General features: G+C 38.2%; 1 protein-coding gene across 1 annotated transcript; it reads right to left on the bottom strand.

The window, feature by feature from the left end:
- Positions 1 to 212: 212 nt before the first annotated feature.
- LOC141332742 (signal peptide, CUB and EGF-like domain-containing protein 1) lies at positions 213 to 13,918 on the bottom strand. The gene is made up of 5 exons (XM_073837705.1): positions 13,900 to 13,918; positions 13,439 to 13,555; positions 5,768 to 5,857; positions 625 to 741; positions 213 to 403 (listed from the first exon to the last, which is right to left on the bottom strand). The coding sequence occupies exons 1-5, from the start codon at positions 13,916 to 13,918 to the stop codon at positions 213 to 215; spliced, it is 534 nt and encodes a 177-aa protein (XP_073693806.1).
- Positions 13,919 to 16,287: the final 2,369 nt, after the last annotated feature.

Raw genomic sequence — 16,287 nt, 5'->3', positions numbered from 1 at the left:
CACGTGACCATGCCATCACTACAGCAACCACTCAGGAAAACGACAAGAAAAAGCAGCCAATTTCAGACACATTCTCCTGAAGTGACCCAACAGGTGCCCATATAGAGATCCACAAGGTTGTTCACCATCACCAATTTAGGTAGAACAGGAAGCGATTAATTTGGAAGTGTGCAGGACCATAGTATGGTCAGTGAGTTCTTGAGCGTGTTTGTTTAGAGAGAACCCACCATCATCCCGTGCCAAGATCGCTCCGCGGTCGTTTTACTTTGAAACCCCTGGTCATTGACGTCAAAGCTGGAATTTCGGAAGAAGAAATGCTTCGCAGCCAAAGCAACAACAACACGGACATCACCGACCCATTCCACACGACAGGACAAACGGACGTAAAGCCAGTTGGTCTTGGCTTGGGATCACACACCCTCACACATACGCCAATACCTGACCATTTTGAGCAAAAGAATTCATCTAATAACGTGTCTCCAATTTAATCCGAGCCTCGCAGTCTAAATACAGGAAATCTCAAATTGTTCCCTGACATTCAAAAGCACATGGAAGGAGGAAATCAGGACATGCTCTTTGCAACTTTAAACACAAGTCACACAAACAACACACATCCACACTGACCTTTGCAGGTCTTTCCGTCGGGTTGAAGGGTAAAGCCCACCGGACAACTGCAGCGCACCCCGGTGGCCGTGTCCTTGCAGGTGCGATCGCAACCGCCGTTGTTCACCGCACAGGTCTCTGGGCAAACAAACACATAGGATGGGACAGACAGAGGAAGTAAGGGAGCATAAACACAATTAGAAATCATTTTTTGACAGGTTTACACACGGTTAACTAAGAACTAAGTGAGGATGTGCAGTTGTTTTGAGATCTAGGCTTGACCGCAACTATTTTTTTGAAAGGGTGCATGTCAGAAATGAATCCCAATGAGTGCAGCTGGTAGTTTATCAGGAGTAACGAAACTAACACAGCACTTTAACTTAGAAGATGACAAGGTTCGTGACAGACATAAAACACATACTGCATGAAATCAGGACCATCTCTCAAGCCCCAATAAAGCCAAAGATAAAGACTTCCTTGGCAACTTGGGCACTCAAAACGTGAAACAAAACACACACAAAAAAAGAAGAGTTGTGCTTTTTCCTAAAGTTAAAGTTAACAGAAGGGAAATCAGAAAACGAACAGCGTTTTAGGTGGAGGGTGGAAGCAGAGGGTGAGCCGGTTAGTCTTGTCACATGAATAGCTGTGGAGAGAAAGTAAATAAATAAGCAATTTAACTGAAAAAAACACTGTTTTGCTTGCATTTGGAGGCATATGAAACTGTTTTACCCCTTAAAGGTAACGCATTTGAAGTCAAAAGTTTACATACAAACAATTTACATTTTTCTTATTTTCCCTAAATATCACATTTTTTTCCAATTAGTACTGCCCTCAGATGCTACAGAAGATTACTTACATGTTTCCCAGAAGACAAAATAAGTAAAATTTACCCTGATCTTCAAATTTCAAAGGTTTTCACCACCAGGGGTGTTTCCTTCTGGAGCATCAGTGAGCATTTGAACCTTCTGTAATAGCTGCATATGAGTGCCTCAGTTGTTCTCAGTGTGAAAAGATGGATCTCAAACTCATATAATCATTGTTGGAAAGGGTTCAAATACACAAAAATGCTGAAAACAGTGGTCCGTTTAACAGTTCAGGACAAACAAGGGACTCATGAACAACCATCACAAAACAAAAATAAGGTGAGAACACAGTATTAAGAATCAATGGGATGTAAACTATTGAACGGGGTCATTTTTATAAATTCAACTATTATTTTCTCTTGTGGACTATATGTAAACGTCTTTTATGTAACATCTCTTATTCAGGTCAGGACTAAATAAAAACTAACATGCATTTTGTATGATTCCTCTTATTTTTTCCAGATTCGGCAAACTTTTGACTTTAACTGTATATGTTAGGTAAAATATTGAACTTAGGCCTAAATGCTTATATGTCTTATATGTGATGTCATCACACAATCATGTTCATATGAAACATTATCATGCAAAAAAAAAAAAAAAAAAACAGCCACATATTTAAATTAAAACGAGATTTGTCAGTAGCTCTGCCCACTGTGAAATCTCATTGGTCCAAACTCTCACTCTGCATTACACTATATTAAACATGGGATATTTTTGGATTGGACCAGATTTTATGTCCGTAATCACACCTAGTTAGCACATAGTGCAAGGTTAACTACTATGAAGGGATCCAATGTGTCTATTTGGGATCTTTGCTATAAGCCATCAAGTTTGCTTTTCGTTGACCACACAGTCCAAGACAAAAACCCACAGGGAATTTGGTTGAGGACACAAAGGAGTCAAGGTGTAGAAGATCTACATCCAAAACAGGACGTTTTTTTTTTTTTTTTGCAAAATGGGGGAGTGGGTGAAGCAGCTTTCTGTTAATGATTTATTAAGCGTGTCAAAAGACCCTGTTATTAGAGTCTAATGCTATGGGCAATTCAACTGCTTCAAGAACAGCTGGACCGTCTTTTGCCCAGGGACATGTACATGGGACATGTGTGCACGCAAACAAAGTTTGATTAAGTTAGCTGTGAAAAAAAGTTCTTAAAAAGAGGTGTGGCTAACTCTAAATGGGCGTGGTCTTCTGATTGATGGATTTGTATGTTTACATATCTCTCCACGACGAAAGATGAAGATTCCTCAGCCGTCATGTTCATGTTCGCTGGCTCCTTTTGGCAAAAGGCCACATAAAACTAGAAGTCCGCAGACGACTGGAGAGAATTTGACTGAACGTCCCACTGCTGAAAAGCAGCCCTTCTTTGGGAGGTGCAGGAAACCACACAGGCCTTCCACACATCGAGAGCTTCATTGCCTACAACAACTTTCAGATGAGGTGGTAAATCCGGGCTGAACGGTCGGTGCCGAGAGACAGCTGCCCAGAGGTGTGTGACGTTTATTTGGATCACGCTCCGGAGGTCAACGCATCAGAATCAGCCCCTTTCCACATGTGCCCGACACATGGCAGTTTATTTAGATCAAATTCCTTCAATTCCCCCCTGCTGCTAAATGACCACCTTTTCAAAACACCTCTTTGTGTCTCACTTTCTCTTCTTCTTCTCCTCCTCCTCTCCAGGCTCTGGGTTTCCCATCATGCCTGGGTACAATAGCAGCTTTCTTTCTGACACCGACTTTCCAGTTTAATTTGTCAGGATCGGTCACATCCTGGTGCTGTTGGCCCCAGCTGTGACAGGAGGGCAGGATGAAGCGGGAACGCCGAGTGTCAAATCTAGCGTTCTCCTGTGGCTGCTGTGTGATGGAACACACACACACTTGCACAAACACTCACATGCAAAGCCAAGATATTCGTGTGAATCTGTCATAACGGGCCCATTTGTGTATCATGAAACTTGGAATATGATCTTAGACGGCCGAAATAATGAGGTCAGTGAGCTAGACGGTGATGACATCACATGTGACTTGTCGACACGTTCTCAAAAGTCTTCACAAGCTCTCCAAACAGTTCATGGTACAATCTACTCAAAAGTCAAAAGTAGCACAGTTGAGAATTTTTATATATATATATATATATATATATATATATATATATATATATATATAAATCCATAAAATAAAACATTCTGAGGCCTAATAGCATTTTGAAAAGAAACAGAAATACATTATAGGGAAGAAAATAATTAAATATCAGCTCAAGGAGGGCAGCAAACTCAAACTAAAATGAAGAAGAAGCAAAGGAGGGTTAAACGTTTGTCTTTCTTCAATGCAGCTACAGGACTACAGGGATGAGAAAGCAATGTTATTATCCAAAGACACTATTTCAGAAATTAATAAAGACGGAAGAAAGGTGATAAAGGGTGAAAGACAGATTTCTGCATCGGTTTCTGCGTCGTCAGGTTCCTGGGTGTACCTACAATTGTCAAAAACGGTAGTGAGAGATTCATGAATCGAAAACTGGACTAAATGTAATTGGATTAAATCATTATTTTTTCATTGTAATAAGATGAATCTACACTTTTATTTTTAGAAATAGAATACAAATGAGCTCTCTACTACCTCATAGTCTGCTCTGTCCTCCCCAAATACTTTACAAACAGTTTTTCTGCCATACAAAGGCAGATCTGTTGTCTGTCTGACAACATCTTGGCCTCGGTTCATGAATTTAAGGACAAATGGCTAAATGGCTGATATATTTCTGAGGTTCTAGTCTGTGTGAGTTATCTTCTCTCTCTTAGGAGAGCTAACCGTAGCAGATGGACTGGAAACTAAAACATTATTCTGCATTTCTGTTCGGCACCCTGGAAACGATCATTCCTCTATTAAAGACACATTACAGTCAACATGAAACCAAAATTGACCTATTTACTTTCTTAATACGTTCTTGGTCTTAATGTGAACGATTTATCAATGCACAGTATTACTGTTGGAAAAAAAGCATCCAATAGAATAACTCGCTTTGGCTCTATGACATTCTTTTTCCATCAAATGCACCATTATACGGATTAAAAAAAAAACATTTGTGACCCTGGACCACAAAACCAGTCTTAAGTAGCATGGGTATATTTGTAGTAACAGCCAACAATAGATTGTATGAGTCAAAATTACAGATATTTCAATTATGCCAAAAAACATTAGGATATTAGGTAAGGATCATTTTGCATGAAGATATTTTGTAAATATATCAAAACTTAATTTTTGATTAGTAATATGCATTGCTAAGAATTTCATTGTTCAACTTTAAAGGTGATTTTCCCAATATTTGGATTTTTTTTGCACCCTCAGATTCCAGATTTTCAAATAGTTGTATCTCGGCCAAATATTGTCCTATCCTAACAAACCATACATCAGATGCTATATAAATCTCAATTTAAAAAAAAGACCCTTATGACTGGTTTTGTGGTTCAGGGTGGTGCATTACAAATTATTGGTCCATTTTGGTATTTTACACCCACTTTTCATGATCAATCAAGCCCTACATTTTTCTAATTGAAGCTTGTCTCAATAAGAAAAGCATAAGTATGAAAGTAAAATGGGTTTGGCATTTCATGTTGACTTAAAAATAAGGAGAGCATGGAGAATAGAAACATTTCTAATGGTGAGCAAATTTACAGACACAAGTTTATGGAGCGCAGATGACAGAGGGTAAATGCGGGCAGATGATAAATGCCAGTGTTTAATTTTTAAGAACACATACTATTAATAGAGCGTAAAAAATGATGTCAGGCATCTTCCGCTGCGGTTCACCACAGCCCACAGCATCCTATGATGTGGAACGGTCTGAACCAACCCTTGTGTCATTCTTCTTCCATAAAATTATCCTGCCATTATTTGTTCGGTATTCAGCCCACAAATGTTCCTCTAAAACTGGCCTAATGTTTAAGTCATACAGTCAACTGGAAAAGCGAGGATTGGTTTATTATCCAGTGTAGAGCAATCCAGTGTCGCTTTTTGGAATTGGGAGTGGATGGAAGCGATCAGTTGTTAGTCGTGTTGTTTTGTCAAAGAGAAGAGGCGGCGGCGTCGAAGACAGTTGGAGGAGAGTGCAAAAGGAACCTTGTCATGTTTGAAGGGACATTTCTCTAATTTGTAGTAGGGTCAGACACAGAAATATCGAACGAGTGACCTCGGGGGAAGGGCAAAGGAAAGCAAAGCAACTCAAACAAACTAAAGGACAGAAAGAAACGAGGGGGTAGAAGCACAAGCGCCATGGCAACACATAGAAAGAGGAAGAAAAGAGTTACCCATAAGTAGACGACGTTTCACCCGCTTGTCCACATCAGCTACTGACGTGGTATTGAATTCAGAGCTCTCAATTGCAGCCTCATCTTTCTCTAAAACACAAGTGACAGGGGACAAACAGGGAGGAGTAGGTTAATGAGAAGCCCAATGTCCATCGCCCGCACAGACAGCCCCGCTACAGGCCGACCCGCCTCTGGCGACACGTGGACGCCGGGACGCGGGCTGCCTGACCATCTTGGCGTTTGAGCCCAAACCAAAGCCAAGAGGCGTAAAGCCATGAAGAAGTGCAAAAAACCCTGTTAGAGTGTTAATCACATGAACAAATAAAAGAATATCAAGATCTCCCGAAATGAGGGAAAAACGAACATGGGAATGTGGGAGGAGCTTAACAAAAGGGGGACAGGGATTGGACGGGAGGGGCTGAGAGTGACAACAAGATGCTGTTTCCATTGTAGTTCGTCTTCCATATCAAACGGCCACTTGTTTACCTCAGTAACAGAGAGAACGAGCAGTGGAGGAGGGAGAGAGAGACAGAGAAGCAGAAAAAAAATAAGGGAAAGGATGGATACGAGACAAACTGCATGAGATGACAAAACAGGACACAAAAAGGACACACTCAGTGACAGAGGAGGATGACATGAAAAGGATGGAGGTCTCATGGTGGGGTCCATGAGAGGAAGGTGGGGCATGCCGAGAGGTGGATGAATGACAGAGTCTGGGGCAGCGCTGGTTGCCTGTTTGTCTATGGAACACATATTACAACTGGCTTTGACAGTCGAGTCAATGCAGAAAACCACTTTACGAGTAGGGAATGGCCGGGCGCAAGTGTCGTGAGGACGGTAATGGCTTCCGAGCATGCAAATACAAGCACAGGATTGGTGTTAGAGTTAGAGGGTGGGGTCTGGGCCGAAGGGAGTCAATCCTGAACGGGTGGAGGCAAAAAGGGAGCCAATCAGGATGTGGATATCCTGCCTTAAAGGGACGGTTCACCCAAATATGACATTTCTCTGTTCCAAACCATTCTGACTTGCTATCTTTGATAGAATCAAATAGTAGATACTAAGCAGAATGTTCACACTGCTCTTTTCTGTTACATGAAAAGGGCTGTCAAGCTTTAAAAAAGACAAAAATGCACCATAAACGTAGTTGTCTGGCAATTTTTGTAGGCTTTTGAAGACATATAAGCCTTTTAAGTCTTTGATTGCTGGAAATCACTATTTTTGTTTGCATCAAGATGCATCCTGCCAGGTTTAATGTCAAAGACATGGTCAATACATCTTGATGTGCCGTATATAAATTAAGCTATATGATATCTGACCAAAATGTATTTATTTTTTTAAATGGATTTTAATGATCAAAAATGGCACAATGGAATGTTCACAGCAACACACCTTGATGTGCTATTTTTGAATGTACAAGGTCAAAATTGACACTGATGACTAGTTTTATGGTGCTTCTGTATCGTTTTTTGGAGCTTGACAGCATTTGTCCCATTTACTTTCAGCAGCATGACCACTCTTCCGCTTTTTCCACATCTGTGTTGAACAGAAGAAAGTAAGTCATACAGGTTTGGAATGACATTAGGTAGAGTAGGTTATTTTTTTGGGTGATCTCTCCCTTTAAGATCAGGCACTAAAACTGTCTGTTCGTCCCCTCGTCTTCGTCACAGACTGGAGAACGCTAGAATAAAAATGGGTGTGCATGTTTACAGAAATCTGTCTGTACTATTTGTGTGTTTATGATTTGTGTGTATACAGACATGGCTCTGACTGGCCCCATTTAGAGGACTCCACCAATCAGAGGTTGGAGTGAGTGCGATGTCACAGAAAAATTAAATAAATAAGCAAAAGGCAAACTTATCAATAATCTACTACCTCTACTGTGACTACAGTAACCATAAAAAAGCACAGAGGGGTTACTATTAATGTTTTTTACCAATAAAGAAGGGAAAACAACGGAATAGAAAGAAATTTCACACGGACAAAACCATGCAGGCGAATGACAGCTCGTGCGTTAGTGTGAGAGGACAGGAAGTGAGCCGATAAGAAGACAGCAAGAGTGCAGGGAGGAGGAAAACATGCAACTGGCATGAGGAGGAGAGAGGGACGCTCTAAATGAAAAAAGAGTGACAGATGAAAGTGGAGTGGAGGCCATTGTTTAGTGACTCTTTTTATTCAAGGTTGCAGATGGGGTTGGTTCATGCTTGTTGTGGGAGGGGTCAAGGACGAGGAGATGCCATTGGCCGGCTGATTTCAGAGGGTCAGGCAGGGGGGCGGGACTGGTGTACAGATTGGCTGGTCAGAGGGGATGTCGTTTTCTGATTGGTGGGGGCGCTACCGTTGATCAGGCTGCAATTGAGAGGTGCGTTTAACCCGTTTTACCTTTGAATTCGCTTATAAACCTCTTTATTCCAGTCAGAATCACCCTTTAAAATTGCAGACAAGACAGGCAATCAGTAACTTTCACCAGAGAGGCAGGAGGAAGAGCAGGGAGCCCATGAGACACGGCACACACACAGGATCCTAAAGGAGCGCTAAACACAGGGAAAGACCAGACCCACACAGCACAGCTAAACACACAGACCACAGCAAGGGTCCAGAGAGACAGAGAGATAGAGAGAGAGAGGTAGAGGAGGAGGAAGAAAGGAGGAGAAGGGAGACAGGAATGGGGTGGGAGCAGTCTATACACTTCTCTTCTGGTCACTGCGGCCGTTTGGTGTCGCTCCGTGGAGGCTGTAAAGGAAGATTTGATTGAGTTTGATGGGAGAGAGTTTGCTCCGGGCTCTGAGCTGCCAGAGAGAGACGAACCAATCCAGTGTACGGCAATCAGCAGGTACAACAAAACACAATCGTGGACTTATGATCTTGTGGCCAGTGGAAGTGTGCGTGTATGCAACCATAAAAAAGTATCTGCTTAGATTCATTTTTATTTAAATGATGCTAAAAAGTAACTATTCAAAGCCATAGTTCACTCAAAAATCAGTATTCTGTCATTTTCTCACCCTCATGTTGTTCTAAATGTTGTACTGCATTGTATTTTTTATACACTCTCAGAAAAAAGGTACAAAGGCTGAGGCAATACATTTTTAAAAGCAGTGGATCTCATTTACTTTAGTTCTGTAAAATATATTATTTTATACTTTCACAGAAGAAAGAAAATCATACAGGTTTGCAATGACAGAAGGTTGAACTGTTATCCCTTTAACTGTGCATATTATTCCTTTCATTAAAACGCTTTGCACAACAAAATCTTAAATAGCAGAAGTAAAATAGTTTGAATTTATGTACAAACACATGTCACCTCATGAGGGCCGCCATTTTCAAATCACATGACCAACTAAATAGTACTATTTTTATCTCTGTAACCATTCTGCTACTGGACAATTTAGCTTCTGGAAAAACCAATCATGCCTGATTATAAATAAGGCATTTGTGCATTTGCATCCTTGCCACTAAGTTCAAGACGACCGACGCATTGCCACAACATAAACAAAAAATTACTAAGTGCACCGTTAAATATACTTCTAACATACCACAGGAACATCTTGGACTGAGTGTGAGGATCTGACTGGTCACACTGCGACTGCGGTGCGGTAAAAGACATTTCCTGAGCACTTTAAGGTGACTGATGAGCCTTCACTTGCTCACAAGCCCATGCGAGCCTACTAAACCCACCTGCCAACTACTCTGAAGTCTCTATCTCCTCATTACAACATTTTTGTCCCAGCTCATGTGCACACACACTGTCTGGAAGACTTTATGCTTGTGCATACCTTGAGTAATGATATCAAGTGATCTAAATGTTAAACTTGGGGCGTATGTAGTCATCAGCTAATGTTGTGGTAGCTGGCCTTCAGTTTCAAGTTCATTGAGGAGACAGCAAAGACTTGTATGCCAAATGACATAAAAGATGCTCTTTGGAAGGCTTTCTTGCTCTTACTCATGCACACACGCTGACACAACAACTTATTAAAGCCGGTCAGACGCTGTGGAGGACATGAGGTTCACCCTAAGAAAACAAACATAAAAATTAAACTTACCTGCAGCGGGTCATTTGTCTTCCCGAATTTCAAAGGAAAGACCGAATTGAAAAAAAAAATTCTCTCTTCATTTCTGAAGTATTGCCCCTGGATGAAGCCGTACCCGCATGGCGTATAAAGTTTTCCCTTTCTGCAAATGTGGCAGAACTCCATGGGCTGACTGGTTGGCTTTTCCACCATTATCAGATGATGAATGTGTTTTGCACACTGAGAGTTCAGTGATGAAATTTCCATCATCAAGCACATCTTCCCGAACCGACACAAGTTCACACATCTCTCTCTCACTCAACCCGCCCTTACGTACTTTCGCTAGAGCAAAGATACATCAGAAGTCTCATTTTCTGCTCTAATAGTCGCGTAGAGCTGTGTGTGTGAGACAATGAGAGCATAAAAGCCAGATGAGAAGATGAATGACCAAATTAGCCGTGTTGCTCCCTGAGTGTCAAAACTAATGGGCTTTTTCATCATTGAATTAGCCACTAACTGCTAAAGCAAGCATTGGAAATCACTGCTATCCACATTTGATGCTTTCATGGATGCCGCATGGGCTGGGATTTGTAGATGCTGTACGACACAAGGTCAATCTCAGAGTTCTCTTTTTATCATTTACTATGTTTCCATCACCCTGTTTTTATGCACATGTATCACATTAGAAACGAGTGATGGAAATGCCACATTTTGAAAAACAAATACCTTAATTCACAATAAAGTTTTTATGCTTGCTTGGGGTGAATAATAAGAGATTGAAACGCATTGCATGCGCATAAAAAAAGTCACATGAATTGGGATGGCATAACTTGACTAAACAGCTGACCGATCTTGTTGCACAGCATTTTAAATGTTATTATGTTCTTGCTTAAATGTGACTCTGGACCACAAAATCAGTCTTAAGTAGCATGGGTATATTTGTAGCAATATCCAAAAAATGCAATACAATTGTTCTTTTATTCCAAATAATCATTAGGATATTAAGTAAAGATCTTGTTCCATAAAGATATTTTGTAAGTTTCACATCGTAAATATATCAGAACTTCATTTTTGATTAATAATATGCATTGCTAAGAACTTTAATTTGACAACTTTACATGCGTTTTACTCTAGATTTTGATCATTTTGCACCCTGAGATTCCAGATTTTCAAATAGTTGTATCTCGACCAAATATTGTCCTATCTTACAAACCATACATCAATGGTTTTAGCTTTGAGATGAAAATTGACCATTATGACTGGTTTTGTGGTCCAGGGTCAATTATTTCTGTATAACTGCCTCTGAGAACTGTCTTACACGTCTGCGTTTTCAAAAACCAGGCATCCACTTCTGCCTGCTTGCTCTCAGGCGCAAGTAATTTATTATATATGACAATCATTATATTCAGTGGCTTCTACTACTTTTCTTAGTAAAAATTTCCGCCAGTTTTCAGTGACAGTTCCATTCTCTTTGACTCACTGGATGGAAAAATGTTTTATGCGATCTTCCAAAGTTAAATTCACAATTTTGGATGGAAGCCCAGCTATTGTTACTGAGGACAAACATGACTTGCGACTTAAGTATATTTATTGCATCTATAGTTTTTTTTTTTTTAATTTTTGGTAATTTAGTAGCTCTATTAGACATAATAATAGTGAATAAAGACAGGGGCTGTGAAGCTACAAAAATGGCTCTGATATTAAAATTCTGACTGATTCTGATAAGCCAATATAATTTGTTTAAAAGGAGACCTATTGTTCCACTTTTTACAATATGTAATACACAGTCAAACCAAAAATTATTCAGACACCAGATATAATTTTTACACCATAGTGCACAACACTATAGTGCATTTATGTAATTGAGGATAGAAGAAAAAGTAAATTGTGACATATTAAACCCAAAAATGCTTCATACAGTGGACAATCAGTAAAACTGATATAAATTTGGTACCAAAAATTTGATTTGACACTTTGACCTGACGATGTTTTGTTACAAACCTGACATGAAGATGTTTGTTCTGACACATTTAAACTCTAATGTGTAATAATTTTAAGTTCTTGTCATATTTTATTACTATAGTCTATAACGAATAAATTGTGATGAATGTTAAAAGTGTCTGAATACATTCTGGTTCAAGTCTCAGGTGTTCCCAGAATGTGTCTATAAAGTTTCAGCTCAAAATCACAGATCATTTATTATATCATTTTGAAAACGCCCATTTTGACTGTAAGCAGAAACATGCTGTTTTCGTGCATGCATCTTTAAATGCAAATGAGCTGCTGCTCCCTGCCCCCTTTTCAAGAATAGAGCTGTGCCTTTACAGCTTGTAACTCAGATACTTTGCTAAAAACATCTGTTTGGTTTTCATTTTCATTTCTGTTGTGTTGAAATAATGCTTTTCAAACCATTTTAGTTTAAACTTCTGATATAGGGTTTTCTGAGCACACAGAAAGGCTGTCACACGGCAGGTGAGCACTAAACTAAACTTCTCTTTCATGTCTTATTGCGCTTAAACTGTCAAAGTTTATGTTAAAAACACATGAGTTACAAAAACAGACGGTTATGTCTGTGAAGGTCAAAATCTGGGAAAGAAATCACATTTATATATTAGATCTGTGTGGCAGTAGCGCAATATACTGTAAATAAATCAATAAATCCACTGCTTTCTTTACTCCTCTGAGGCTGGGACTCTAAATAGTGTTCTGTGCTCATCTGTGCAGCCAATGACAGAAGAATCAGCACGCTTTGCTCAAACTTTTGGCATGACATTAGAACTGGTACACCGCTGTTGCAAAAACTAAACGGCGGCACCGTGTGAGAAAACATGCAGGTTTAGGGGCGGTAATATAATAAGATCCCCTTTCTACATCCCCTTTCTAATCTGACTTCTGACTCATTTTTTCACATGCTTGCAAAACAAGGCTTACCAAAACAAACACTTTCAGGTTTTCTGGGTTGGTAGATGCAATGGGGACTCAATTATAGCACTTAAACAAGGAAAAAGTCAGATTTTTATAATATGTCATTTTTAAATGGCACTGTGCAGATTTATGTGTGAATACAAATGAGAACTTTTTTTTTAGCTTTTGTAGCTCAACAGCCTCCGTTAATTTTTACTGTACGATAAGAGATGTGCAAATCTCATTTCACTTTCTACAGGAGTCAAATGGGTTTGGCATAATATGAGGGTGAGTAAATGACAGAATTTTCATCTTTGGGTGAACTATGCCTTTAAATTTTTGCTTCACGACTGAAGGACACTACAATTGAAATGCATATGTATATAGAGCCCCGAACCGCAAGGAAGCAGTTCGTTCCTGGATGCCACATGGGCTGGGATGTGGGGTGCTCGTCTCCGAGACGTGAGGCCAATCTTTGAGGCCAGAACCCAATGCACTCTCTCACTGCAGCACACCGGGACCCTCAGTGCGGAAACTGTGATATGGACCATTCGGCCGGCCTACAAAAACTCCTTCAACAAACATACTGTCCAATCTGTCAGAAACAGCCTTGCACTTATAACCCTGGTTAAGCTCACTCACCTCACTCTCTCCCTCATGCTCATTGTGTAAATACGACGAGGCCAAGGTTTCCATGAAGAGCATTGCTAGAAGAGCTAAACAGATCAAGCAGCATGTGTGTGTCTGAGAGTCAGTGACTTACCAATGCAGGTCTTGCTGTCCGAATGCAGGGCATATTTCTGATGACATCCACACACGGGCCCCACGTCGGTGTCATCGCATGTGTGTTGGCAACCACCGTTTCCATAGTTACATGTCACTGGTAACACACAAGAACTGTGAGGAGGGCTAAAAAGAAAAGTTTACCGCCATGGACGCCCTTTTAATCAAGGTACATACATACATGTATATATATATATATATATATATATATATTAGGGCTGTCAAAATTAACGCGTTAATAACTCGTTAACGCAAATTCATTTTAACGGCACTAATTTTATTAACGCGCGATTTACGCAGCGCGCATTTTCTGTTTGACCCACTACCTAGCAGTTAAAGAAATGGATGCACAATGTTGCCAACCTAGCGAAAAGTTGCTTCCAGTGCTTGAAGTGGGCCGGTACGCAGGCACGTCTGTATTTTATCCTATTGCGTACTTGCCTACCGGCACTTCTGCCATATTTAATGAATGCAAGCGGAGTCGGTGCTGTGGGGTTGATGCGTAAAGCCACATAGGAGTATGCAAGCGAAAACGGCGTATTAAATGCACGTCAAACACATGCATAATTGCATATCATATGCACGCCAAAGTTAATTTCAGCTTATTAATAGCACGGCAAATAGAAACAGAAAATCGTGCTAGTGCGCATTTTCATGAGACCAGGCTCTCGAATCAGTACATTATAACGAAAACAATACCTTAAAAAAAATAAAAGAAGCAGGTTTTTGGGATCACATAACTTTAAACGGGTAAACTCCTAAAAAGTCAAAGGATCGTGAAGCCATTCAAACAGGAAGTTAAAAACAACGATAATAATGCAGAGAATAGTGACTTACGTCCAGATGCCTGTAAATTATTCTTTTCAGCGATTGAATCATGACCATAATTCAGGATTTTTTTCAGTTATTATTTCATATTACTTTGGTTGTCTGATAACAGAAATACTAAATTATAACCATGGAAACAGTTTTGTTGAGAACTTGGCCTCATCAAATGACAGTATGTGGGCACCGAGAGGCAAACAAATGTAATAATTAATGTACATTTTGTATGCTCAGAAGAAGTGAGCTGCCCTGTCCTGCAAATAATGTAAACAGTGGTTTCACTAATAATAAACACATATTTGATTAAAGCATCCATATTTGTCCATGCCAATGTTGATTAGAGTATTAAAAACTTTAAAAAGTATTAATTTAAGGTACATTTAGAACAGATAAAAATGTGTGATTAATCGCGAGTTAACTCATGACAACAATGCGATTAATCGCGATTAAAAAAATTTAATCGATTGACAGCCCTAATATATATATATATATATATATATATATATATATATACACACACATACATATATAAATAAACTTTTCCAGTATCTTTTATTGATGTCAAAGGGCTTTGGCTGGACAAAGTGACTGACCAGATATTTCACATCTAATACATTGTGCAATACTTGGAGCTTCAAGGACTTTGGTCCACGGTTTTCCCACTAGTATTAAAAATAGAAGAATGACGAATTGTAGATGAAAGTTCTCCAGATGTTCAGGCCAGAGCCACAGCACTATAACTAATATGTCCTTGACAGATCGGTGGTTTGTTTAAGGAGAGATCAGTATTAGAGGACAGGCTAAAATCAATCGGTAAACCTGTTGTTTGGCTTTGATGCCACCAGCCGTTTTCTTTGAGATGTATATTGAGAGGCCAACTTTGTGGCAGAAAGGAAAAAAACGAAGGGATTTTTCAGACCACTTGAAAAGAATCTAAACAAGTGCCATTAACTTGGATGAGATCAATACATACATGATGACATTATAATTTGTAGCTACATCAATTATAATTACAATGTGGTCATTTTAAATGTACCTCAAGTCAATTTTTCCTTTTATAAAAAGTTTTGCACCTGAAGAGATTAATAGTATTTCTGACAAATATGCTTAAAATGTTCATGTCATGGAGTATTTCCTCAGAAACTTTGGTTTTGTACATAAGGTTCAATAAAGATCTTGCCACACTGAGATCCATATTGACCAGCCGAGATAAAAAAAAAAGTAATATAAGTATAATATAAGTATACTTTTATTTTAATCATATATATTCTTGCTAGGCGTTACATAATCAAAGTGTGACACAATTCTGCCATGTTGAAAGCCATATTGACCAGCTGAGATATAAAATTAATAAAATAATGACAAAATGACACAAAAAAAATAAAATTATATATATAATTTATAATTATATTATTTATTATTATTATTATTACTATTATCATTATTATTGATATATAATATAAAATCAATTGATAAATTAATAAAAAGTTATGAATTAAAATGACAACAAAATAATATGTATATATATAAAATGTATAATTATAATACTTTTTATTATTATTATTACAATTATCATTTTTATTATTATATATTATAATATATTTTTTATAATAAATGACAATACAATTGTATAACATTTATTATTATATTATTCTTTATTATTATTACTATTATCATCACTATTATTATATATTATATATGTATTTTATAATAAATAACAATAAAATTGTATAGCATTTATATATATATATATATATATATATATATATAATGTATAATTATATTATCATTTATTGTTATTATTATTATTATATAATATAAAATTAATAAAATAAAATTATAAATTAATAAAAAGTATTTAATTAAAATGAAATAATATGTACATATACAAAATTAATAATTATATTATTCTTTATTATTATTAATACTATTATAATTATTATTATTATTATATATTATAAATATATATATTTTTATAATAAATAACAATAAAATTGTATAACA

The sequence above is a fragment of the Garra rufa genome, chromosome 4 (assembly GCF_049309525.1).
Source record: "Garra rufa chromosome 4, GarRuf1.0, whole genome shotgun sequence".
Lineage (NCBI taxonomy): Eukaryota > Metazoa > Chordata > Actinopteri > Cypriniformes > Cyprinidae > Garra > Garra rufa.
The sequence above is the reverse complement of the archived record's forward strand: the minus strand, read 5'-3'. Positions and strand labels throughout refer to the sequence as shown.

Excerpts from the sequence above, each read along its gene's own strand:
- LOC141332742 (XM_073837705.1), bottom strand. Across the intron at positions 742-5,767 it reads GAAACGTCGTCTACTTATGG|AGACCTGTGCGGTGAACAAC; the intron begins GTAACTCTTTTC and ends TTGTTTGCCCAG. Across the intron at positions 404-624 it reads CGACGGAAAGACCTGCAAAG|CCAAGACCAACTGGCTTTAC; the intron begins GTCAGTGTGGAT and ends TGTGATCCCAAG.